General features: G+C 40.5%; 1 protein-coding gene across 5 annotated transcripts; it reads right to left on the bottom strand.

The window, feature by feature from the left end:
• Positions 1-1339: 1339 nt before the first annotated feature.
• clip1a (CAP-GLY domain containing linker protein 1a) lies at positions 1340-26896 on the bottom strand. Of its 5 annotated transcripts, none has more exons than XM_085475506.1 (27): positions 26067-26896; positions 22929-23229; positions 21793-22328; positions 20991-21115; positions 20680-20896; positions 20372-20569; positions 20193-20284; positions 19919-19979; positions 17627-17731; positions 15546-16454; positions 15271-15387; positions 14913-14970; positions 14680-14763; positions 14387-14543; positions 14065-14230; positions 13435-13650; positions 8840-11284; positions 8051-8188; positions 7821-7927; positions 7534-7654; positions 7368-7420; positions 6646-6666; positions 4741-4858; positions 4092-4224; positions 3500-3552; positions 2226-2353; positions 1340-1951 (listed from the first exon to the last, which is right to left on the bottom strand). In XM_085475506.1, exons 2-27 carry the CDS (start codon positions 23017-23019, stop codon positions 1723-1725), a joined length of 6678 nt encoding a protein of 2225 aa, XP_085331632.1. In that variant the 5' UTR covers positions 23020-23229; positions 26067-26896; the 3' UTR covers positions 1340-1722. The 5 variants fall into 5 exon arrangements, with proteins under 5 accessions (XP_085331632.1, XP_085331631.1, XP_085331633.1 ...); XM_085475505.1 differs by having other exon boundaries at positions 26615-26896; XM_085475507.1 differs by lacking the exon at positions 6646-6666 and having other exon boundaries at positions 26615-26896.
• Positions 26897-27296: the final 400 nt, after the last annotated feature.

The raw sequence follows: 27296 nt of genomic DNA, 5'->3' as shown, positions 1-27296 counted from the left end.
TGTAACGTCTTCTGTAAGAAGCTTTTCTGTCCCCCACTCGTTACCTGTATGAATGGCACCTGTTTGAACTCATCATCTGTATAAAAGACACCTGTCCACAGCCTCAAACAGTCAGACTCCAAACGCCGCCATGGCCAAGACCAAAGAGCTTTCGAAGGACACCAGGAAAAGTATTGTAGACCTGCACCAGACTGGGAAGAGTGAATCTACAATAGGCAAGCAGCTTGGTGTGAAAAAATCAACTGTGGGAGCAATCATCAGAAAATGGAAGACATTCAAGACCACTGATAATCTCCCTCGATCTGGGGCTCCACGCAAGATCTCATCCCGTGGGGTCAAAATGATCATGAGAACGGTGAGCAAAGATCCCAGAACCACACGGGGGGACCTGGTGAATGACCTGCAGAGAGCTGGGACCACAGTAACAAAGGTCACCATCAGTAACACACTACAACGGCAGGGAATCAAATCCCGCAGTGCCAGACGTGTTCCGCTGCTGAAGCCAGTGCACGTCCAGGCCCGTCTGAAGTTTGCCAGAGAGCACATGGATGATACAGCAGAGGATTGGGAGAATGTCATGTGGTCAGATGAAACCAAAGTAGAACTTTTTTTGGTATAAACTCAACTCGTCGTGTTTGGAGGAAGAAGAATACTGAGTTGCATCCCAAGAACACCATACCTACTGTGAAGCATGGGGGTGGAAACATCATGCTATGGGGCTGTTTTTCTGCCAAGGGGACAGGACGACTGATCCGTGTTAAGGACAGAATGAATGGGGCCATGTATCGTGAGATTTTGAGCCAAAACCTCCTTCCATCAGTGAGAACTTTGAAGATGAAACGAGGCTGGGTCTTCCAACATGACAATGATCCAAAACACACCGCCCGGGCAACAAAGGAGTGGCTCCGTAAGAAGCATTTGAAAGTCCTGGAGTGGCCTAGCCAGTCTCCAGACCTCAACCCCATAGAAAATCTGTGGCGGGAGTTGAAAGTCCGTGTTGCTCGGCGACGGCCCCAAAACATCACTGCTCTCGAGAAGATCTGCATGGAGGAATGGGCCAAAATACCAGCTACTGTGTGTGCAAACCTGGTAAAGACCTATAGTAAACGTTTGACCTCTGTTATTGCCAACAAAGGTTATGTTACAAAGTATTGAGTTGTATTTTTGTTATTGACCAAATACTTATTTTCCACCCTGATTTACGAATAAATTCTTTACAAATCCTACCATGTGGATTCATGGATTTTTTTTTTTCACATTCTGTCTCTCACAGTTGAAGTGTACCTCTGGTGCAAATTACTGACCTCTGTCATCATTTTAGGTGGGGGAACTTGCACAATCGGTGGCTGACTAAATACTTTTTTGCCCCACTGTACATCCACTTACATTAGCCCCTCACTCACACAAACCCAAGATAGCAAACATTTTTTTTTCCTTCAAACTCATTTACAATTGCAAATGAAACGTTTATTTCATGTGTAGCAGTTTATTTGAATGAATGGAGAGATTCTGCCAAACCTTTCTCCCCTAAGAGCGCTTAAGGGGTGGTGTGGACAACAAAGATGCTTGGAAGAAAGAAAGAAAAAAAAGCATACAAAATGTATACACACACGCACAATTAGGACCCCAGAAGCACAGCGTAATCCAAAATGGTGTGCAAATATAGTGATTGTGCGAATGAGGGTTTGAAAAAGAAAAAAGAAAAAACAAAGCAAAAAGGCTTTAAAAGGTCTGGTCATCGTTACAGGAGTCAGTCCAGTGCCCAAAGACCTCACAGATGTCACAGTAGGGCCGCTCCTCACCCTTATTGCCATGGTAGGTGGTGTGTGGAGGGGAGTCTGGCATTTGCGTTTGCGTAGGACAGTCCTCAGTGTCGTGGAGGTCAAAGCAGTCGCAGATGTCGCAGAAGAGCCTCGGAGGAGGTTTCTTCTTTGCAGGCTGCTTGTCGTGGCTGTGGAGCAGGAGAAAAAGTAGAAGAAGAAGGATAAAATGACAAAGAAGAAGCAAAAGAAGGAAGAAAAAAAGAGGAGAGAAAAGGTAGAAAAAAGGAGAAGACAAGAAGAAAGAAGCAAAAGGAGGAACAAAAGGAGAAAATCATGAACAAAAACAATGGAGAAGCAGCAGAAGAAAAGGAGGAAAGGAGAAGGAGAAATTGTTAAGAGTCATTGCCACGCAGCGAACATCATTTTAAACACCCGAGAAGCTCTTTTGTGAATCGGACTAACCCGTCATAGTTATCCAGCTCGCTTGGATTATTCCCATTAAGGGCAGCAGCTGCCATTTTTTCCAGTTTGTCCTTGAGCTCCTGATTCTTCTTCTGGAGGTCCACAATGACTGAATTCAGGAAATCAATCTGTAAAGGAAACACACAACATTAGCATCAAGGCTGCCCCCGGAGAACAATGAGCACAACATTTTCTAACATATTAATAATTTTAAACAATGGGGGTTAGAATTATTGTACTGTTCAAAGGCTTTGATTGCTACAACAATGTGGACAGTAACTATGGTGATGTTACGACAACAGTAACTACGTGTCACTAAATATTCCCAAAAATCAAATCCCCCTTATAAAACAAATAAACCAAAAAAACAGAAAGAAAAAAAAAAGAAGGTGCTGAGTGGCTACTGAGAGTCATCAAAGAAGAATCAAAGCTTGAAATGAGCCACAAAGAAAGCTCGCTTATGATGACTGCCAATTAAAACCTCTGAATCTTAACAGAGCGCTCACTGAACGCTTAAATCAAGCTCGATTCATCTTTGGAGGACATTTGTAGTTTTCACACCAAATAATGTGACTCGACCACATGAAACATAAGAGCCACAGTGATGGACAAACATGCACAAGTGAAGCTGATGAAAACAATAACAAACCGCTGCCTGATGGTGGTGCAGCATTGCCAACATCAGAGACAGGGCAGAGGAGAAGAGTTGGAATAAAGAAAGAGAAGGAGAAAAAAAAAGAAAAGAAAGTGAAATTCAAATTAGGACTTCTGCTCGACAACACGCTCAAGTCATCACAGACACGTATTACAGTATAACATTTTTAGAATAAACATGGGAGGGAAACTCGTGAAGCTGAAAACACGCTCACAGAGGTGACCCGATGGAAGTGTGTTACCAATTTGTTTGGCTTTATCAGTCATCCTTGTAGAGCTTGGGATGACGGAAGCTTCAAATCCTTTCAGTGAAATTAAACTCCACTAAATTCACCTCCACAAAACATTATACTGTAAGAATTAAATGAGTCAACAGAACTATAAAATCCACTATATAGCCTGTTGCTACAAACAAAAACATAGTGTCATTTAGTAGTACTGCATTGGCAAACGGCCCAGTCATTCACAAACAGCATTCAGGAAGTCTGTTTCCATACAGCTGCCCCAAACGGGCAGGGTAGGAAAGCATTGTTACACTGAATGTGTTAAAAGAATAAAATAGACAAAGCAAAACTCTCAGTCTGTTCACCGGTGTCAATCGGGAGTGCCGCAGTACACACCTGACTCTCTGCAGTCTCCTTATCCTCCCTCATTTGGTCCAACACTGCATCACCTGGAAAACAGAAATTAGTTTACCTTTGGATGGACGCACTGTCAAGTTTCATTAATTCTGCTGCTATCGAATGGCTGCAGTACAGATTAAAGGATTAATGAAGTATGTGGACCTGGCTAGACCGCCACAGCAATTACAGTCTACATAACGTAAGCATGTTTGTGCAGTTTTGGATTAAAATCAACCTTTATTGCATATTTTCCATTGACCTTTTACTCTGTTTCCTCAACATGCTATACAGACTCTTTGCTGAAGGAATACATTTTATACATTTAATCTGCTGAACAGTAAATGACTAACATGGCAGAAGAAAGTGGTGCTGCACGCGGTGCATCATTGTAGGAAATTACACATCAAATGCCCCCCCCCCCCCTTTTTAAATAAATAAATAAATAAATAAATAAATAAATACATACAAACACACATAGCCCGAAGCAGAGGCCAAAAGAAAACCATTCTGATTTCAATTATCTGAGCCAGGTGACACAAAGAAAGTCTGGCTATGTTGAAACTGTGCACTGTTGTGCCCGAGGACTTACCAACGGGCCCCACGGTCAGATCCTTCTCGAGTCTCTGCACACGCGCCTGTAGAGTAGCTTTGTCCTGCTCCAAGGATTGAATTGTACCCTGCAGTGTCTTAACTGAGGCACTTTCCCCGCGTACTACAGCCAGCTATGATGAAAAACACAAAACAAAACAACCCGTGATATTAAATTACTGAAACGTTTCTTTTCAGCATTATAGTACACAATAAACAAACATTGTACAAATACAATCTCAGCCAATCTTCAAGCCAAGATTTGAGAGTATATTCAAAATAAGAAGACGAAAGCATAACAGAAATGTGTTACCACCTCCAGATGTTTCTTGCATTTCACAGATGCACTTTCAAGTTTCATTTTTAAGCAGAAAGCGTGGCCACACTTTATGACCTAGAAGTAACTTCTTGTTTCTAGCCTCTGAATTTGAAGAAATGTGCCTCGAACCTCCAATTAAAAGCTATACCAACTGTGACAATGACACTGAAACCCACACATGGCATTTAACAGCCAGCTGACATAAAAATGTTCCTTGGAGCAAACACTTGGAATTGCAGCAACAATCAGATGAAAAAGTTTGTGCTTCAGAATTATGTAACAACATCCTTCCCCTGGCTGTGATTTGCTATAACAACTTAAAATAAATTACCTCGCTCTTGAGGTTTTCCACCTGCTGGTCCTTTTCTGAGATTAAGGCACCGTTTTTATGGATGGACTGTTGGAGGGCAGCCTTCTCCTTATCCAGCTGTTCCTTCAAGGCGCTCTCACTATTTCAGGAGACAAATGGAAAAAGTTTATTTCTATGGACAAAATTTTCAAATTGTAAGACAGCAAATGTACTGAAGACAACGCTAAAACTGAGATCCAGTACAAACAACATGTCATGCAGGTGGGATGGAGCTGTAGGATAAATTACAAGCATTAGTGTCTTGTACAGGTTTATAGAAATGTGGTCAATATACACTCACAAGCCAGTTCATTAGGCACACCTTGCTAGTACCAGGTTGGACTCCCTTGGGTCTTCAAAGCTGTGTTAATTCTTAGTGGTACATATTCAAAATGTGGCTGGAATATGTGTGGCTGCACATCTATGATGCTAATCTCTTTCCCACCACATCCAAAAGCAGCTCACTGTCATGTTCAAGAAAGCAGTTGGAGATTATTTGAGTATTGTGACATGGTGCTGTCACACTGAAAGCAGCCATCAGTAAACTGGTACACTGTGGTCATAAAGTGATGCACATGGTCAGCAACAACACTCAGACAGGCTGTGGTGTTTAAACGATGCCCACTTGGTAGCAAGGGGCCCAAAGTGTGCCGAGAAAATATCCTCCACACCATTACGCCACAGTCACCAAACTGAACTGCTGATGCAAGGCAGGATGGATCCATGTTTTTATGATTTTTGCACCAAATTCTGATCCTACATTCTGAATTTTTCCAGCAGAAATTCAGACTCAGACCAAGCAGTGTTTTTCCCACCTTCTATTGCATATGTGTCAAACTCTGGCCCGCGGGCCAAATTACTATTAGAGCTGGCCTACTGGTATTATATAGCTAATATATATATTGTTTAATATTAAGCTTTGCTTGTTCCATATTCAGTTTTCCAGCAAAACTTATTTGAGTCCATAAGAAAAGATTCATTCCTATATCTGGAGGAAGATTTTTTTTTTAATAAATATTAATGCTAGCCCGCGACTTTGTTCCAGTTTTGAATTTTGGCCCACTGTGTATTTGAGTTTGACACCCCTGTTCTATTGTCTAATTTTGTTGAGTCCGTGCAAGTTTTCTCAGTTTCCCGTTCTTAGCTGACCAGAGTGACACCTAGTGTCATTCACTTGTAATCGGAAGGTTGCCGGTTCGAGCCCCGGCTCGGACAGTTTTGGTCGTTGTGTCCTTGGGCAAGACACTTCACCTATCGCCTACTGGTGATGGCCAGAGGGGCGCAATATGGCAGCCTCGCTTCTGTCAGTCTGCCCCAGGGCAGCTGTGGCTACAACTGTAGTTTGCCTTCACCAGTGTATGAATGTGAAAGTGACTGAATAGTGGTATTGTAAAGCGCTTTGAGGGGTCCCGAAAAGCGCTATATAAATGCAATCCATTATTATTATTGTGCTGCTGTAGACCATCAGCTTCAAGGTTCGACGTGTTCAGAGGCACTCTTCTGCATACCTTGCTTGTAGCAAATAGTTATTTGAATTACTGTTACCCTTCCATCATCTTAAAGCTGTGTGGTCTTTCTCCTCTGGAAGAAACAAGGAATTTTCATCGGAGAATTGCTGCTAATTGGATATTTTCCCTTTTTGTTTAAAAAAAATAAATCAATCAATCAATCTTATAGAGATGGCTGGGTGAGAAAATCACAGCAGAACAGCAGGTTTTTTTTGTTTTTTTAAATACTCAGACCAACAACCATACCATGTTCAAAGTCACTTAAAACACCTTTCTTCCTCATTCTGATGCTCAGTTTGTAACTAATGAATTGGCCAGTGAATGTATATTTACGCTGTGACATGACTGACATGGAGTAATATTAAAAAGCATTAAGTACCTGAAGGCATTATTTGGCAGGCTTTAAAGGAAAGGAAGAGCATATTCACTTATTCATCAGTTCAGATGTTTAGTAGCTGAAGTCATTCGTGCTTATGCTGTTTATAAAAGGCTTTAAAGTGGACCTCCTCATTCCCAGCACGACATTTTTATCTTGCACTCTACTAAAGGAGCTTTCAATGACCAACACTTCAAATGATCAATCATTATCTGCCACTGTGAAACAATAGATTTCCTCAGTTGTCTGTCTGACAAAAAAAAAAGAAAAAAAAAAAGAAGCTAATTTGGCTACTTTTTGAATTTTAATATTTTACTTTCTGTCACTGGCTGCATCTAGGCTTGTTTTGAACCTGGTGGCTGGGCGCCACCTCTCAAATGCATCTGTCATATCAGTAGTATGAGGGTGGATATTAAAAGGTTATGCAGCAAGATTATAGCAATGTTGTTTCTCTGAATATTCAAATGATACTATTATTAATATTAGTGCGGATTTAGTCAATCACAAGCTGTACAAACCAGAGTCTATATACATTTCTGGTAAAAGGTGTATATGAGGGAAGTGTAAAGAAATATCAAATTAAGTAGAAGATTTTTTTAAACTTTTCCTGCAAAAGCAAGAATCATCAAGTGATGTTTACTACATATTTGTAAGTGGTCTGATTATAAAAAACATATGAGGTCCACTTTGCGTGAATCACGTAATGCAGGTGTGAATAATTTTACCTTTGCTTCAATTCTTCCAACTGTTTTTTGAGCTTTGAGTGCTCATCCTTAAGCTGGCAAAGGGGGAAAAAAAAAACACACAAAACAGTTAATATTCAGTCACTGTCAGTTGAATTTAAAAATCAGAATCATGTGGGTCTCTGTATCCAAAGAATAAAGTTTAAACCTTCACAACATCACTCTGGTCTCTGTGTTTATCATCGAGCTCCTCAGTCAGTCTGTTTTTCTCATCTTGGAGCGTCTGCAGGGACTGCGACTTCACAGAGATCGCTTCTTTAAGCTCCTCACTGGAGAAAAATATTGTTGTTCAACTCATCCAAGTAATTTTTCAACTCAAACAGACCATACACTGGCTTTTCATATCTTTACAATAATATGCTATTTAGTTGATTGAAAATATGAATATGATATGTTTCTGTAACAGAAAACAGTTGAGGATGAGGATGTACTCACATTTCCTGGCATAAACCTTTGCTCCTCTGAGTTTCAGTGCAAAGCTGTTCTTTGGATACATTAAGGTCCTCTTGATACTTGGAGTTCTCTTTCTTCAGCCTTTCCAGCTTTAAAAAAACAAACAACAAAAGGTGGAGATAAATACAATCAGAAGATTTTTTACTTCACACCATCACTTTATACAAAAAGCCACATTATTAGAAGTTTCTCTTCAAAATCCCATCTTTTACCTGTGTTTCCAACTCCTGCTTGGACGTCTGCAGCTCGTCCAGCAAAGACTGGACTTCATTCTTCTGCTGCATCAACACGGCCTTCTGTTTTGTCAGCTGTTCGAGAGCCTCGGCTGTCTTGCCAGAGGCCTCTGCAGCCTAAATGGCAAATGATCAGCGCAGATTGAAATTAAAAGCAGCACATTGTTGGTTAGGACACCAAATTACTTCAACCAAAACAATAGAATTAGAAATGTGCAGATCAGATTTAACTACTTGTAATGCATGATTTGTTTTGACAGCAATTTTTAAAAAAAATGTAATTAACTACATGTTAAATTTATTTCCTCAAATAGCTCGACAATTATCAGACCTCAGGTTTTTGCAATCCAACTGTGCCTAAAAATGAACAACATGAAGATTTCACAATGAGGAAACATAATTACTACATAAAGACTTAAATCCTGTGGCCTCAGAACGGACACTGACAGCTGATTGTCTTGTGGAAGAGACAGTCAACTATTTAAATTATGGCATTTCTCACTTATCATTGAGCAGGACCCAGATCACCTGACACCTACATAACCATATGATCAACAGGAATTTTTGCCCAACATCAGATCACGTTATAAACCCACAGGCTAAGGCTGGGAGCTAAAAGAGGTAAACACTGGTTAGTAAATGGAAAGTGTTAAGACATAAAGAGCAGAGGGACAGTGCGACAAACCAGCAGGCATGCAGTGAGAGGGTGACATAGCCCCAGCCGTTCTAACATGTGTTAATCAGTGATTTCTACAGGAGGACAAATACCTCAAGTTGCTTAGAAATGGCATTTTTTAGCTGTGATTCCAGTTTCCTGACTTGCTGGGTGGCTTCATCCCTCTCCACCTGGAGGGCATCCTTCTGAGCTGTTAAATGTGCGATGCTGGAGGAAATTTTTTCTTTTACAGCAGTGGAAGCAGATACCTCGGCTACAGCATCTTGATATTGCTTTTCCAAAGTTTCTTTGTCTGTCTGTAGGACCTTAACATCAACCTGTAGTTTTTCCTGACTAACCTGCAAACACTTCAACTCTTCAAGAAGTTTTGATTGCTCTGCAAGCCAGTTCTCCTGGTCCGTCTGGAGGGAAGAAATCCCCTGCTCTAGTTTACACTGGCTGGCTAACAGCTCATCCTTCTCTGTGGTCAGTGAGATCATCTGTCTGCCCAGCTCCTCCAGCTTCGATAGTAACTGGTCTTTATCTTCTGTTAACTGTGAATTTTCTTGCTCTTGGCGCTTCAGTTGTGCCTTCAAAGCCTCCACATCCACCATGAAGGCCTTCTTTTGCTCCTCAGCATTGCTGAAGTTGTATGAAAGCTCTTCTTTTTCCTGAGCAACTTTGGACAAAGCTCTCTGTAGTTCTTCAATTTGCTTGGAAAGAAGATCGTGGTCAGACACCGTTTTACTGCGCTCATTAGATTCAGTCTGCAGCTGGGTCTCAAGTACGCGCTTGGCATCGGAGACTGAATTAATCTGACTTTTCAACTCCTGGATCTCCTGAACTAGCTCCTGGTTCTCCTTCTGCAAGGACAGCACTTTTCTCTCTGCTTCAGTCTGTAAGGACTGAAGATGTTTGTGTTCTTCTGTCAGTTTCTCTACCTGATTAACAAGCTCAGAGTTAGCCTTCTCAAAATTCAGTTTTAGTTTACTGTGCTCTTCACTGAGTTCAGCTTTGCTCTTTTTAAGCATTTCATTATCAGAGGACTTTTTCTTCAGTTCATTTTGCAGGTTAGTCTTTTCCAGTTTCAAAGAAGTCAACTTGGCTTCAAACTCTTTTTTTTGCAGTTCGGTTTCCTCCAGCACTGTTGATAAGTGATTCTTCTCCTGAATAAGGTTAACATTAGTTCTGGAGCAACTATCCAGTTGGTCACTGATTGTTCGGATATCATTAGCTAGCTTATCACGTTCGAGAGAAAGAGCACTTTTGTCAGATACGGCCTTTGTGTGCTTCTCTTCTAACTCTTCCTTCTCCCCAGCCAAACGCTCATAGTCCATGTTCTGCTGCTCCAGCGCTGAATCCAGGCTCATCTTCTCTTTTCGTAAAGCATGGAGAGCCATCTCCGTTTCAGAATTCTGAAGACGAAGCGCTTGCTTCTCTTGCTCAACAGATGCTAACGTTTCTTCAAATTTCTCTCTGGTCTGGGTCAGCTGTTCTGTTGATACTTGAAGCTTTTCCTTTAATTCTTGTATCTCTCTGAGAAGCTCTTCTTTCTTGTTAGAGGTTTGTCTTTGGATTGCAAGAAGGTCTTCCTTCTCCTGTAGCAAGTGAATCCTTTCAGAATCAGTCACTTGACTGCTTGTCTTGAATTCTTCAAGCATCTGGGCCAAGCTCATTTTTGAGATTTTAAGTTCTTCACATTCACGGATATAGCTCTCCATGTTTTTCTTTGTAATACTAAGCTTATTCTGGAGCTCCTCCTTCACAGTCTGAAGGCTCTTTTTGTCCTCCACAACTGCGCTGATTTCAGAGGACATCTCTGCCTTCTCTTTTGTCAGCGTTTCTGCTAGGGCTTGGAGCTGGGTGTTCTTGATTGTGAGACCTTCTTTTTCTAAGTTCAAGGATTTCAGTTTTGCCTGCAACTCAGCATTCTTAGCATCAAGAGACTTTTTAGCATTTCTAGCAGAATCTCTCTCCAAAATCAGATTGTCCTTCTCACACGTCAGCCTTGACTTGCTTTCATTAAGGTCCTCTTCAAGCCGGTTTCTCTCCTTGCAGACTTTTTCATAATCCTCAAGTAGCTGCTTCTTTTTCGCTTGTATTTGCTCAATGTCCTGTTGATGCTTTCGGATAGAATCATTCTTCTCTGCATTTTGTCTTTGAAGCTCCTCAATTTGAGCCAGATATTCACTTTTACTTTGCTTCAGATCTTTGATTTCAGTCTGTGCTTCTAGAAGACGACTTTTGAGCTTGTCGAGTTCCTCATTCATTGAAACATCTGAATGCTTCTTAGTGGCGAGCAGTTCCTCTTGGCGTTTTGTTAGCTTTTCTCTGGTTGTAAGTAGTTCTTTATTTTGGACTGAAAGTTCCTGGTGAATAATCTCAAGGGCAGAAAGCTTAGCCTGAACATCTGAAAGCTGCTTCTCCAGTTTGCCTTTCTCAGCCTTAAAATCCTCACTTTCCTTATACATATTTTCCAGATCTAGGTTTTGCTTTTCCAGTTTTTTCGACAACTGTTCAACGTCATGCTTGTAGGAGTCAAGCTCAGCAGAAAAACACTGGGAAAACAAAAGATGACAGAAAAAAAGGGAGGGGAATACCCAAAGCAAGGAATGAATGAATACAAAATAAACCAAGCAGATATGGATATCAGTCATGTGCAAATGGAAAGGTTAAGCTGCAGAAGCATCAAAAATGGCAAAAGATCAAACCAGAGCTTACACCACAATGATTTTCAAAAGATATGCATATATAAATAAGAGGCAGAACATTTTCACTTCTGCTTTCTTTGAATACGACTTGAACAGTGCATCTAAGATGAAGCAATCAAGATATGATTGATGACACAGAATTTATTACATTTAACGGAGTTAGAAGTTACCAGGAAGCTAGCAGAAGTTAGCTCGCTAGTTACCTAAGCATGATATAGCATGTTCTGACTGAGAGATTTCTGAAAAATAATCAAACGTACTGCTCTGCTATCACTTCCAACATAAATGAAGACAGGAAACTAAACAGCAGTGACGTTTGTAGGGTTACTGAAGTTGGGCTAGCTGGTATATAATGATGTGCTACGTGATCACTAGTGACACAGCTATGTTAGCGTAACATAAACAGAACGCTAACACTTTTCCCCTCGATAAAAGTTAACGTGAGGGTTCCTGGTGGTTAGGGACAAATGCAATCGCATGGCAGGATGCTGTAAACAGGCCAAACTTCAGTCAGGAGAACAACTGAGATAATCCTCCCACAATACGAGGTTAGTCATTAATATACTGCAACAACATGGTAGAGCAGCTGTGATAGAATACAGCATTAATGAATCAATGGTACAGAAGTGGAGGAAGCAAGAAGAATGAGTTGAATAAAGTTTGATTTATCTGACTGCTTTGTTTCGCTTAATGTGCCTTATAATCCCGTGCACCTTATGGTCCGAAAAATACATATTTGACTTTTTTATTTGGCACACTGCAGTTTAATGTTGCAAAGCACCTCTTTTTAACTTCAGTGGATATTATACATGGTTATGCTCAGGATATGTCAGCCCATTTCTACTGGAAATGCCTTTTGGTTAAACTTTCAGCAAGGAATTTGCATTTGCACTGTTAAATGTTTATATAGCTTTAATGCATATAAAAAAAACAGCTGCTTGTTTAATTGAAAATAAATGGATGGGGTTTTTATTTTTGCGCTAGTAATGTTGTGGAGTTGTATTTTGTCTTGCATCAATTATATCGTCAGTTATATCGTTATCGCAAATTTTCAAATACATATCGTGATAAATATTTTTGGCCATATCGCCCTGCTCTACTGCCGACTTGATTCTGAAGCGTGTGGTTGTATTTGTATCAAAGTATCAAAAATTATCCTTAAAATTTAAATTTATTAACCTTTTACTGAGTGTAGAATGATATATAGTAACTTGACTTGCAACATAACTGAAGAATTCACAAACACATGTTAGAACACATGAATACTTAACTTTGGTTCAACTGTTGGATTTCAAAGTCTTGAATCACATCTTGATTGCCTTATTTGTGCGTACACTAAGTTTAAATTGCAACTCAAAAGAAATAAACAAAAAAAATTGTAACCATCCATCTCACGACTAATTAATGTAAAATAAACTTTTTAAGTGAGCACTGACACAAACAAATCAATTTTTTGAAAAGTGGAAATGTTCAAATTTTTAAAAAAAAGAAAAAAACAAGCAGATTTTTACTATGACTTCATAAATTTAGACAATAACTTCGTCATTTTGGGTTTATGTCTGTAATTGTATCCATGTCATCCTGATCTGAAGTTCTTAAAACTTTTCTAAATCCATGGCAATCCAGATTCATCTGAAGGTGAACATGCGATCCATGTGCACAGCATTTAAAACTAATCGTTTCTCTTTATGTGAATGTTTTTCCACTAATAAGTATAAACCATCTATAAATACAGACAGAATTTTATAAGCTCTACCCCTGCAAGCATGCAACCCATGGTGCCTTTGATTGTAGGGCTTGTTATTAACTGTAATGTGAGGGGAAAATTAGCAACTCAAAACAAATAATGTGTATGGCAAAACGTAAATAAACAACAACAACGAAAAACCCAAAACAGTTAAATACATCTTCCTCATCGTTTCCGTTTCAACCATTTTAATGTTTGAGGCTACCAAATTGCCAAAAATAAAAATGCACCAATAGGTGTTTGCACTTACCTGGGCCTGCTCTTTGTATGGCTGCAGTTCAGACACCATCTTCTCTAGCTCTTGGGTTTTGTCCTTGGAGGAGGAGAGTTCCTGCTTAAACTTATCAACCTGACTCTGCAGTGTTTCAAATTCCTTTGCATGGAGCTCAGACACCTGAGAGAGGGATTTCTTCTGTGAGGCCTTGAGCTCCTCAACCAAGGTCTCACCCTGTTTAACAGTCTTCTCCTAAAGAACAGGGAACAAGAAAGGGACACAACAATAAAATTTTTGTTGCCTTGTTTTGATGCAGCTCATGTCAAAAGAATATGTTTTTAACGGAATAATTTACATCGAGTAATAAGTAGTATGTTACTTTATAAAAGGATTCAAGTTAACCAAAGGCTCAGGGTCAGTTTAAAAAAAAAAGAAAAGAAAAGAAAAAGGTTTGTAGAGCAAGATTTTTTTGCAGTTAGGAGTTCACCAGTGAACAGGCTGATTAATTCCTGCCATAAGTTAACCGCTCTGACGTTAAATGAAGTGTTTTGTGGTTAGTGAAATAAAGATGCTGTGAGCATTTCTAAAAATAGATGTGTGCATTGAAAATGCTAGCTCAACATATGTACTCAAAATATACATCAAAACATATTTTTTGTGACTAACCAAAGTAGTGATGTTCTCCTGAAGGGTATTTATTTCAGTCTGATGTGCCTCTCTAGTCTCTTTGAGCTCGTGCTCTTTGTGGGACGCTTCTTGTTGGAGTTGTTCATTTAAGCGTGCCACCTTCTCCTTCTCCTCTGCTAGATGATTTTGTAACTCCTCTAGCCTCCTGTGTGATGACAAAAGAAAAGGAGGATGTGTAGTGAGCAGTCGGATAAATTACAAATTACATGGACTAAAACAAAAGAAAAACAAGTATCCGACTCTTTCTGAGTAAACATTGTAATCAGGTCATATTTAATGATGGAAAATTAAAGTGTGGTACCTTTCTTTCTGTATGAGTTCTTCATTCATTTTGGTCAGCTGTACAGAACTATCACCTGATGCCTTCATCATATCAGAGATATCATTTTCCAGCTTGTTTTTGTCTTTTGAAAGCTGCTCGTTCTTTTCATCTGAAGCCTTTAACTTCCTCTCCAGCCCTGTAAAAACATAAAAAAAAGATGACTTTGTTAAAACAAAAAATGTACACACACACACACACACACACACACACACACACACACACACACACACACAATATTTAAAGACCGATCAATGAAATGATAATGATCTTACCAGCAAGCTGACTTTTTAATGACTCTGATTCTTGGGCCAAGGATGTGTACTCCTCTTCTTTCTTACTCAGTTTCTCAAGTGTTTCTACAAAAACAAAACAAAAATCATGCAAACAAAAGAATTATACTGATACTAGAAGATTTTGCACATTAAAAACGTAGAATGACAGCAGATGACAGGAAAATGGGATGTGAAAACATTTCGGTAACTCAACACAGAGTGACTCAGATTACCTTGCATAGTTTTTGATGATGTAGTCTGCTCCTCTGTGCTTTCAGCCACCTTTTGTTTCTGTCAGCAAAGTTTAGGAAACGTTTTTTTATATGACACTTCTACGGTAGACAAACTGCCAATATGTAATGTTTTAACTGCGTTCAATACTGAGATCAACCCACTGGATCAGTAAATATTAGCTGACACTAGCTTACTGCAGATATATATGCAGATTTGTTGTGTGACAATAATAAATATATAAAAAAAAAAAAAAAAAAACTCCAGCAGAGAAATAAGATAAAGGTAAACTGTGGGGAAAAGGGAGGTACAATTTGGGGAGAATATCTCCAAACCCAAAAATTAAGTCACAGTTCTCACCAGGCCTCCAAGTTCTTGTTCCAGGGTATCCTTCTCCTGCTTTACAGTATTCAGACTCTGCTGTAAAGAAAGGACTTCCTGCTGTTTGCCCTCCAACTGAGAGTTTAATTCAGCAACCTTTAACATATAAAATGCAATGAAATGCATAACAAACAAAAAGCAATGATTTTATGAAAATGGTACACCAAGTCAAGGATAATCACATCACCAGGAGAAAAATATGGCACATAACAAAAAGGGAGCATTTATTGATCATGAAGTTACCAAGAACCCACCTTGGCACCCTGCTTGTCTCCTTGGCTCTGTACCTCCTCTAGCTGAGCTTTCAGAGCTACAAGCTCCTGGTTACTTTGTGCTACTTTGCTCCGCAGAGCCACCATTTCCGCCATCTGTTCTTTGGTTTCTCCATCCTTGTCTTGAGCCTGTTGTGCTAGCGTCACTTCCTTCTCCTCAAGCTCCTTTACCCTAAGTTCAGCAGCATGAAGCTTTCCAAGAACATCTTCCATCTCCACCAGGTGCTGTTCTTCTGTTTTTTCAACACTGGACCGAAGTGACTCCTCCAGTCGCTCTTTGTCCTCAGTCAGAGACAGCACCTGTGCCTTCAGCGCCTTCAACTCCTGAGTCCATGCCGTGGCTTCAGCTTTGTGTTTGGCGTCGGCCTCCTCCAGAGCTGACTTGTGCTCCAACTTCAGCTTCTCAAGTGCACTTTTGGTTTCTACAAGTTCTTCTGTCTGAGCACCTGCACCTTTGCTGAAGGACACCTTCAGCTCTTCCATGGCTTGCTGGTGAGAGGCAACGGCAGCCTCCAACTTTGAACGCCACAGTTCAACAGCGTCAGCATTCTCCTTCTCTGCCTGACTTAAGCGCATCTGCAGCTGCTCTTTGTCACAAGAGAGCCTCACAGATGTAGCCTGAAGCTGAGCAACTGCATCACTGTGGATTTTTTCTTGAGCTTCTAGCTTCTCCTTGTATTTACCTAGCTCTTCTTGATGACTAGTTTCCTGAGAAGCCAACTGATCCCTCAGAGAGTTTATTTCTTCCAGGAGGGGAGAAAGAGTGGAGTTTGAGTCCTCAGAGCCCTGCTGGACCCCAAGACGCAGCTGCAGGTCAGCCACCTCTCTTGTTCGAAGTGCAAGGTCCCTCTCAAGTTCCATAATACGGGATCTTTCTGACACAGTAGCAACCTTTAAAAGCGGGAAATCTTTATTTAAAAATGTATCTCAAACTAGCCTACTAAATATCTTAGTACATTTAAAAAAAACAAACAAAGGATTAATAAGATTATTTAATAACTAACTTTTGCTAAATATATGAAAAACTAATTGTTAAAGAAATTTAAAGTGATTACTGGGTGAGATTTTTTCCTCAATTTGCTTTTTTTTAAAATGAGAAGGATACAAAACATTTGATGTTGAAAATAAATCATTATACTGACCTCTTGTGGTTATAAACGGTATGATCCAAATAATGGAAGTGAACACTGAAAGCATGTATGGAGCTACAGCAGTGTGCAAGAGATTTTCCACCAAGTATTAGACTAGAAAGTGTCCTCACTGACGTCGTGATTTATCAGACACACAAACTAAAAACATCTCAGGTAGTCCTGATATTTTATAGTGCTTTTACACCATTCAAGCTCTGGTACAAATTTTTTTTTTTTTTTTTGTGTTAACATAGTGCAGTTTTAAACCTACAGGCCTAATCCTCCTCAAAACTATACATTTACTGTGACTGTAACACTGTAGGTGGACTGGTCTGGGAGGTGGATACGGTTTTAAACTAGCAAAACGCAGGGACACCAAATAAGCGGGACAAATGGATGTCAGGAAGGACCGGGAAAGGAGAGTATAGGATAACTGGGAAAATGATTAGCTTGGTACAAGCTGGGGAGGAGTTTGTCTGTCTGGTTAAGCAGTGATATCACAAAACCATCTGCTGGAAATATAGGTAAACATGTGTCTCTCTGTCAGATCCACATGGTTATTGTTTTGGAGGTCAAAACCTCCATATTTTCAATATAAAAAGATTTTGAGTGGACCAGTGTGAATTTGAGATAATTTAATATCTGATAAAGTGTGACAAAAGAAACTAATACTTTTGACATTTAATTTGCAAACTGTAAGCAGGGCAGACTAATTTAGGATTTTAAACATACCAAAGATGTTTAATATTTTAGTATATGATTTAATCTGGTTTTTAAGATCAGGGTTATTAGTTTTATGTAAAGCTGAAAAAATGCATCTGTAGGGTACATTTACCACAAGCCCATATACAGCAAGAGTCCAGTTACTGCTGCACATTTTTTGGCTACGGGCCTTTTTCCCAACGCAACACGCTGCAGAGCAGAATTCATTACCCTAGTGTCTTCTAACTCTCTTTGGAGTTTCTCAGCTTTGGTCTTTTCAAAGAGCAGGCTCTGTTCAAGCTCCTTAATGTGGGCATGCTCCAGTCTGGTCTGCGTCTGTTAGTAAACAAGGGGGAGAGGAAGAAAACACACCAGTGCCACCATCACATGCCAGCCCAACGCAGACAGAGAGGGAGGGAGACAGGAGAAAGGAAGGAGGGGTTGGATAGGGATGACAGTGAAAGTGTGTGTGTGTGTGTGTGTGTGTGTGTGTGTGTGTGTGTGTGTGTGTGTGTGTGTGTGTGTGCAAGTGAGTATTTGAAGGGTTGAGGCAAGGACACTGGGTGGGTGTGGATAGTGATGGATGAGTGGAAATGAGAAAACACCCCCATGCAGAACTTTCAGGCTGTGCCATAAACAGCTGCAAATAGGGATTTTTTTCAAAGAAACAGTGGGGGGAAAAGAAAAAAAAAACAACAAGCAGCGGACGACGGGGGCATGTAGTATGGATGTGCAGGATGAGTATGTTGATGGAAGCAGTTTAGAAGTAACCATGCAAAAAAAAAAAGTCACCTGGTAAACAAATCACACAGACTGTTATGATACACAGAAAATTTGATACTGTGTGCCAAGCCAGCAAGTAAAATCAAGTTAACATGACTTCACCACGGTGTGGAGAGAAGGCAGTACTGGGAGTTTCCTGATCCCTGTGTGTCACTAACACAAAGTTGGTGCATGTTAATATACAGAAGATGTCAGATTTTACCAGACGAAGTCAATATAAAGACATTTATTATTGTGGTTTTCTATATACAGCAATTAGTGTTGTCAATACCTACACTGCTTTCTCTCTTTGGTGATGAGGCCACTGTCCACACTTTAAATATTTAGTGTTGTGAGAAACCAGCCGTTATCAGACCACCGTGTGCAAGACTTGTGACCAACTTAACAGATATCAATCAGTAACAGAAACATTTTAGGCTCAAGAAATAGAAAGGATCTCACTGGCTTTCTCTGTATTTTGGTGCTACAAGTACAGATTTTTATGGAAGCTTAATAAAGCATTACTTAGAAAAACGCTCTGCTTCTAATCTTATGTAAACACAATAAAAGTTAAAAACAGGGTCTGTTTGGAAAATTGGAATAGCACCAGTTTTAAATGTATGTAGACCATGGTTTATCCCAGGTCTTCATTGAATACAATGGATAAAATAAACTAATATTTAACAATCTGATACACCATATCCAGTCAGTGGTATGGATGTTGGACCGGTTTTATTAGAAAACTGAAAACACATATATTAAATTACATTTTAACTCTTATCATAGGTGTTATTCCTCCCTGGTTGCAGTGGGCAGGCTCAGAAATTAGGACTGTGACTGGGTAGTGAAAAGACAAGGGGGAATTTCCAGTGGTTCCATGCTGAGCACTGGACCAACATGAAAGACGAACATGGGAAGGAAGAAGAAGCAATAAGACCGCGTCACTGAACAAGGAGGGTTACTGAGGGTTACAGCTCAACATTAGTACACCTTCAACAGCTTGAAGTTAACACATTATTTTTTAGTTTGGTGGTCATATTTTTTTTTTAACTACACAAAATTATTTATGAATATCTGCTGCTTTAACTGTTAGTACACACATTTAAAGAGAAGGAAAATTGAGTTTCTAACCCTGTAGCCCACAGTTTAAAACATCTATTTTGAGCTAGGATGCCTTCAGAGTAACAGAGGTGGTTTCCTGTGCAACACTGTGGAATAAATAAATTCTTTAATTAGAAAAGAAACACATACTACTGAGCTACTGCACTCTCAATATTGCAACTTGGGATGCAAGTTGCTAAAAAAAAAAAAACAACAACCCAGTAACAAATGGTAAACAGATCATGACATAATTTATCTGTCTGCATTAAAATGGGGGTTACATAAAACTAACACTTTCAAAATCGAGATGTCAGATTTGGTGATTTAATGGAAATGGGGGCAGGTTTAAATGCAAACATTGTATTGACTTGACTGTACTTGTGTGAATCTCATGTAAGATTAAAGTAGATATATTATGCTCCATATTCTATTATAGGACTCTAGTTGAGAAGATTTGTTTTATTTGAAATTCAAAATTTACCAAACTGGACCTTGGAGTAGCTACTCCAATTTTGCTAGCTTTACCAACATTTTAAATCCCTTTATTATGTGGGTTTATGTAAACTGGAATTTCGGGCACGGTGAATGGGGCAGCCCACTGCGTCTGAAGTGTAAATTTAGATATGAAGTCAGCGGTGTGTATCCGTGCTGTGTATTTACCTCCAGGTCTCCTTTGGTAATGGAAACTTCCTCAACACGAAACTGAAGATCCTCCACCTTCCTATTTAACAGAAACATATTTACTCCTCTGAGGCACAAGCCACCTCTAAACTGCAGTGATCAAGAGCGATGCCAACAACAAATTTATTACCTTATGACTGTAAAACAACAGTACTGGGAGCAAAGCTCTCACCCCACTTTCAGTGTCTCACAACATTGAAACTAGAGGACCTAATTTACTCTCATGAGCATCTTTAACTAGTCCCACACTCACCTACGCTCCTCCTCAAGCTGATTCAGCAGCTCCACCTTGTCTTTGTCTGCAGCTTCTACCAAGGCACGCAACTGATCCATCTTTGCCTCCATCTGTCAAAATCACAGACAAACATTTAAAAGAGATAAAATTAATACATACTAAACTAACTGTGGTTCAGGCTCAGTGACTGAGCTGACCTGCTCATGCTCATCCCTTAGCAGGGTAATTTCTTGCTCCATTTCTCCAACATGGCTTGTGGCCTTGGCAACTTCTGCCCTCTCCATGTCCCTCTCAGCCATGAGCTGCTCAATATGCTGTTGCTTTTCCTTCAGTGCCTCTTGCAGGGCTGTGGTGCCTGAAATCTTTCGATTATACCTTGAGGATGTCTCTGTCAGCTGTAGAAAGAGAGACAGGTACCATGTTCATACTGCTGTGTGTCTCTCACCATAATGCCACAGGTAATACACTGTTGTTGTTCTTTGTTTTTTTTATAAGTGTGTCTCACCAGGCCTGTGCGGCTCGGCTTAGCACTAACAGAAGATGCCACAGAGCTCATGGTACTGATGGATGAGGCACTGGGGCTCCTCTTCAGCCCTGCCGGTGTGGCCACCACTTTCCGAACGGTTGTTTTTGCTTTGGCAGGCGTAGTGGAAGGAAAGCCAATGCGTGTGACTTTGTGCACTGGAGCAAATAAGCCATACTTGGGTTGGCACTGAAAATATCTGAATACAACCACAATAATAAAAGTGTTCAATAAAAGGAGGAGTGTGGTTGAGTTTACACACAACTTGTTTATAGATCTTGTGGCTTCTGTACCTTGTGCCTGCCACTGCCCCATCATTCTTTCCTAGGGGCTCGTCCAATTCCACGCCACACCACTCGCCTTTGGCAAAGTCTGTTTCTCCAAGGAAGCGTACCACTCCTGCCTTTGTACCACCAACCTAAGAGGAAATACACCAAAGATTAGCCAACATTTAATTCTCTTAACAGATGAGAGGGGACTAAAAAGTAATCAGCTTTGCCTGGTAATAAATCCCAAGGGAAATAATTCCATAAAAGCCACAGATGCAAACATGCCAGAATTGTGGGGTATGTGTGTGTTTATTACATTTTATTTTTTATCATTTATAAAATAATGTTTAATAATAATAAATTATTTATAAAATAATTTCTAAATTATTTTAAAAGCATAGTTTGGAAGTTTACTAAATGTGGTAATGGTGAGCATATTTCCTCTGCTGCCCAACAGGCATGAGTAACACTTCCTCTTTACTTAATGTGCTACACATCCTCGTGATTGTGCGGGGGAAAAAGGAATTCATAAGGAGGAAGCAATGCACTCAACATCTATAAGCAGACCTGAGTGACTGTACTACGTTACTAAAACTACTTCACTGACTCAGAAGTGAATGGTTCAAAGTACAAGTGAAAACAACCATATTTCATTTGTTAGCTTCCTAAAAACTGGAGGAGGGCTTCGTGAGTCATGTGATTCTCAAGGCCCTGCTGACATTGCTAAAACACAAAAGGGAGAACCTTCAGATATTTGTAGCTTTGCTGAAATGTTCAGGGAAGAAAACTGTAGGCAACTTTTTTTTTCTACTTATAGAAACTTTACCAACACACGGTCACCAATCTTCAGTTCCCGTTCCCCCTTCTTGACCGATCCAGTCTCTGAGAGGTTGGAGACAGATTCACTGTTTGTCCTTGCAAGGTTGGAAGATGGGGTAGCTGGTGTTGTTGCCGTTGAGGCCTTCTTGGCTGTCGCGGTACTTGAAGGCAGTGCTGTTTTTGTGGCTACGCTTCCGACTGAGGGAGTGGGTGATGCTGCGCGGGACGTCGGTGCCGTCTGAGTTCCATTAGCCTCTTCTTCTGTGCGAGACAACTTGGAGGGGCGGGTAAAAATCCCTCGCAGGGCTTCACACTGAAAGTATCGAACGCCTGCTACTGACCCATCGTTCTTCCCAATTGGCTCATCTAGAACAATTCCCGCCCACTGTCCTGGGGCAAACTGCGTTTCTCCCAAAAACTGTATGTAGCCCGGCTTATTTCCATTCACCCAAACTCGATCCCCAATCTGGAAGCTCTCCTCCACATTCCCTGACTCTCCAGAGCTGGCACTTGCAGCCGATTTGTCTGCAACAGCAGTTTTAGCTGCATTTTGGTGAGAGGGAGAGTAGTAAGTTATTAATTTGAATCACAGAGCCACGTCACAAATGCAGAGCAAACACAGCACACCCCTTGTATATATATATATATATTTTTTTTTTTATTAGTGCTGTCAGCGTTAGTCTCGTTAAAATGACGTTAACGCCATAACCGCATTAACGCAGCAAATCTCCGTTAGCGAGTTAGCGCGGATCGCCTCATGCATGGGGCTGCACGCATTAACAAGCTACCTGCGCTAACGGCGTTGAAGTCTTGCAGCTCCGCAATCCGCGTTAACTCGCTAACAGAGATTGCTGCGTTCATGCGGTTATGGCGTTAACAAATTTTTATATTTATATAACACTATAAATGTACTGTCATCTGTTTAAGTCTTGCTGCTTAACGGGGTATCAAAGGGAAATCTTGCATTAAGAATATACTAATTATTTATTCAAGAATCAATTTTCATGTTTATTGTAAGTTTAAAAACAAAACACACACACACACACAAAAAAAACAAAACACCAAACATGTACATTGTTTTAAATAAGGCTATACCTGCATTCAAATGCTACTCAGCTGATGAGTTTCGACATGTATTCCTACCTGTGCTGGGGTTGGTCTTGGGGGCTCCTGTTCCAGGTGGCCGAGCTATCTTGCTAGGCACTTTTATGCCACTGGGCTTGGCTGTGCTCATGTTTCCTCCTGTGATCTGAACCACAAGGCTTGTGTTCGTCCCTGGATACAGACTGACCCCAGACCATCAAAACCACTGCCTGCTGCTCTGTGATTGCAATGCTTTTTCTCTCTCCGCACCAAAATTTAATAAACAAAAAAAGGAAAAAAAAAAGAAAAAAAAATGAGGAAAAGGGAGAAGGGAGAAAAAGCGCTTCTTGCAAAAAGGACCCTGTTGATAGAGAGAGGGAAAAACAAAACAAGTAACATTACTTGATTTTGTGAACCTTTACTAAAGTATTTTTACTCATTGGTCAATAACCCTTCTGCCAATATCCTCTGCCTTTAACTCTTATTGTCTTTGACAAAAATAATTTATTTAAATAATTGATTTAATTTATTTAACTAAACTAATAAACAACAGTGCACCTGTTGCAAGCCATGATCTGTAGACTTTGTTTTTAGTGCTGTGTTAATGGAGGTATTTTGTTATGACAACAAGTTCCTCGGCATACACGACATCACAGATCTAAAAATACCCCTTCACAGCCTGACCAACGTGCAGTCTGTGGTAGTGCCATCTGAACGTCTGATAATGTGTGACCTTGACCACAGAGCACAGACTGTGTCACAGAGGGTCTCTCTCAATCTATCATTCTGACATCAAACAACATGTAAGGCTTGGCTGGCAGCTTTTTATAAAACTGGATTACTGCAGAAACACGACCACAGGCAGCAGATTATCCTGTTTGTCAGATTACCTAAGCACACAAGCCGAATGGTTGAACGCTCCATTTTAACAGAAATTGTCTGTCACTTACTTGAAGCAAAGACTGTGGAATCATAATCATAATGTTTTATACATCTGCTGACCTTTAACATGCACTTAGGCAGGGAAAGACCCTGCATATGTCCCCATCAAGCCGAGACACTGTTTGTACAAGTATGGAATTATCACAACAATTTTTGTATGTAATCTGCAAAGAAATGTGCTTATAATGAAATTCTACCAGTATACAAACAAGGGTTTTCATTTAGTGTACTGACACTTAATTCTGTACTTGGGCTTTACCTTGTCACGTTATGAGTGAAAACAAGGAGCTCAAGGACTTGAACAATGTCAAGAAAATGATTTTATTATATGTAGCTATTCCTGTAATCATTGACTGCAAACGTCTGAAACGTCCCAGGACAATGAAACAAGCTGTGCATGTATCGAATTCCTGAGAGCGTTAAAGGTTTTTCACTTCAAAACAAACTATGACGTGAATCTCTTCTGAGTCAGGCAAGACGCTCGTCTTCAAAGTAAAGAAATTAAATGTTCAACAGCAGCACACAAACATTACTTTCATTCCTGAAAGGGCCTAAGAGCTGCACTACACAGGTTTACCTAAACAACTTAAGAAAGGAAGCTCTCACGCAGCCTCCAAGATATTTCTCAGCAGAGAGTGAAAGGTGGCCATCAGCAGACATGACCCAGTTTGAAAGCAGTGCTCCAGTTTTATCCCGCTGTGTCTTTGAGTGACGACTGACTCAAGCCCTCAGGTCAAAAATAGGCAAAACAGGGAAGCCATAGCCATTATAGCTGAAGACGTCTATGCAAGACTGCACTTTCTAGTCTGATTGACCCATGAACGCGTGGTACAATACGCAGAGGTTACATTCATTGTGCAGAGAGTTTTAAAAGCAAAAGGTTAGTTCTATCAGAAAAACCACAAAGCTCTAGTACAAATATCACATGAGCTTGACCAGAGGATGTTACAGCTCTGATTGGTGAGCTGAGGCTGTGAGCTGAACATGATCCTCTCACGGTGAAGAATTTCCCACAGCAGTAATGTTAATCTTTTGCCACTGACTCAGTCTAATCTGTAGCTTGGGGAAAACACCAAATACTCAAGCTTTGCAAAAGTTAAAGAGATTTAATACACTGATGCATGCAAAAAAAAGTATAATTCTTAACTAGATTCACATTATATCACATGTAGTATGATTTTCTCTCCCCTGGTGTAAATAAACAAACAGAAACAGGTAGACAGTAGCTTGTAAAGCAGAAGTGAGACTTCTCAGAGACCTCCATTAACATAGATGACTTCCATTTTCACAACTGCATACATTTGCATGCTCAGTGTCCATTAAAGTATTGGATATGAGTGTTATGGCTCTGACAAATGATTTAACTGTCCCCCACCACACAAAACAGGATGAAAACAAATTAACGTCCAGACAGAAGTTCTTAAAATTCTTCAGTATATTCACTACTAGTTGGAAGGAGTTAATGGTTACACAAGTCCACATGGTCTTCCACAAGATTAATATTAGCCAGAGACTTCACTACTAAATCAGGCCCATTTCCACTATTTGAGCTGCCAAGGTATCCTTTTAAACTCCTGCCCCAAACAAAGACCAAGTAGGGTGCATTTCGTTGCATCCATAAGCAATAAACTAACACCTTTACATCTTCAGATGTGTGCATTATCTGACATGACTTGCACATTCTCTCTCCTGCTTTGGTCATCTCAAGGCCAAGTCAAGCTCTGGCTCTTCCTATTTGAGGAAACATCTGCAGGGAGGATTATTCAGGCCCCTGTTAGCACTGACAAACGTAGGCAAAAAAAGCCTCAAAGGTACAGAATAAGAGCCAAAAGCATCCTGTGTCCTCGAACTTCACTTGTTTTGAATTTAACAACCCTCACCTTGCTGCCATTTTACAGACACACCCCTGTCCTACAAAGATTCTGGCTCATACCAATGTGAATAGACATAAATAAGGCCTGGAATGACCAAAAACAGACTTCCTACCTCTTTAATGTGTTCTTACAGCACTGCAAACATTACAGTTAAAAAGATAGCATTCACGAGCCCCTTGCCTCTCAATGCAGCTTCACTGACACACTGCACACTGTGGCTGAGCTGTAAACCCAGTTATCTTTGTGTCAGGTCAGCGAATTTGCCTGTAAGGGACACTCGACTTGTCACCTCTGCCTACCAGTGGCTAGCGGACCGAGGAGCTGTCGATGAGGTGGCACATCTGGTAACGCTGCTCTAAAAATGTCCTGTCAGCTAACTCACCTTACCAGCTAGCTGAATGGTAGCTCTTCTCCGCTAAGAATGGGAGACATTAGCGCTACACAGGTTCATCACGTCCACGTCCAAACCTCCCACATAGCCCCCCAAAAGAAAAAGGTGTCATAAGCTAAGAAACTGAAAGGCAAATTCCACAAGTCCAAAAGTCTCCGCAATGTCACCGGCGCTCCAGCAGGGCACACTGCTGCTACAAATTCACTCAGCACACGTAATTGTTAGCTAAAATCATCTGTATCGAATGAATGTTCGTATAGTGTTGTGGCGCTCAGGTGCCTGGTCACCTCTTCGGCTTAAATGGATCCCGGTCGGGGGGGGGGATGTGATCAGTTGCTAAGTAACGCTAGCAGCGAGGCCCAAAGCGGTTCAGCGAGCCGGTGGTTAAGACCACAAGCAATATGGGCTGGTTAGCTAGTGAGCTAAACTAACACCTCACCTCAAGTAACGTCTGAACAACACCTGAACAACTTTCACGCGTGTTTATCAGCCGCTGTTGGACCAGAAAATATGCGGAAACGGGATGAGGAAGTACTGACCTGATGTGTTTATGTACAGACTTCGTCGTCCGAGGGGAAAAAAATAACACAGCTAGCAAGCTAAGTACAGAACCTCGATGACTTTTAGAACTACGTTCGACTCACACACGGGGAGGCAGGCACAGCCCAGCGTGCGTGCAGTCTGTCCAACGGCTGAGGGAAACGTCAGGGGCGGGAGCTGACCAAAGATGATATGTGCAGAAAGATGGAGCACTCCATTGCTTCGAAGACTGAACGATAGATTAAAGAAGCACTGAAAATAGTCTTTTTTGCCATCCATGTGTAAAAAAGTGACGTACTATGGAATTGTTTAAAAAATAATAAGATAACTTAAATTTTTTAGTTTTTAAGTAGACACTTTAAAATAATTAATTGGAATTTTGACTTAGGAATCCCCAAAAAGTTTTTCTTCTTTGTTCCAAGTTTCCATAGATAACAATAAACTGGGGAGGAAATAAAATTAGACTTCACTGATTCATCTCGCATATTGGTAACTCGTTAAAAATGGTGGTCATAGTATTTTAGCTAGTTTTTTAGTAAACGGATGTTGGCCTTGGATGCAGACCAGCGCATCAAACCCTCGGAGGTTCTCAAGCATCCCTTTTTTGACCCTGGCCTGAGAGTTCCCCCTGCATTAAAATGAGAAGCAGAGGGAGACAAAAGTCTCCAGCATTGCTTCTTT

Source organism: Copadichromis virginalis, linkage group LG12 (assembly GCF_057382275.1).
Source record: "Copadichromis virginalis isolate Kocher_CV1m ecotype Utaka linkage group LG12, C_Virginalis_male_GT1.1, whole genome shotgun sequence".
Taxonomy (NCBI): Eukaryota; Metazoa; Chordata; class Actinopteri; order Cichliformes; family Cichlidae; genus Copadichromis; species Copadichromis virginalis.
Note: the sequence above shows the minus strand (reverse complement) of the source record. Positions and strands in the feature narration are given on the sequence as shown.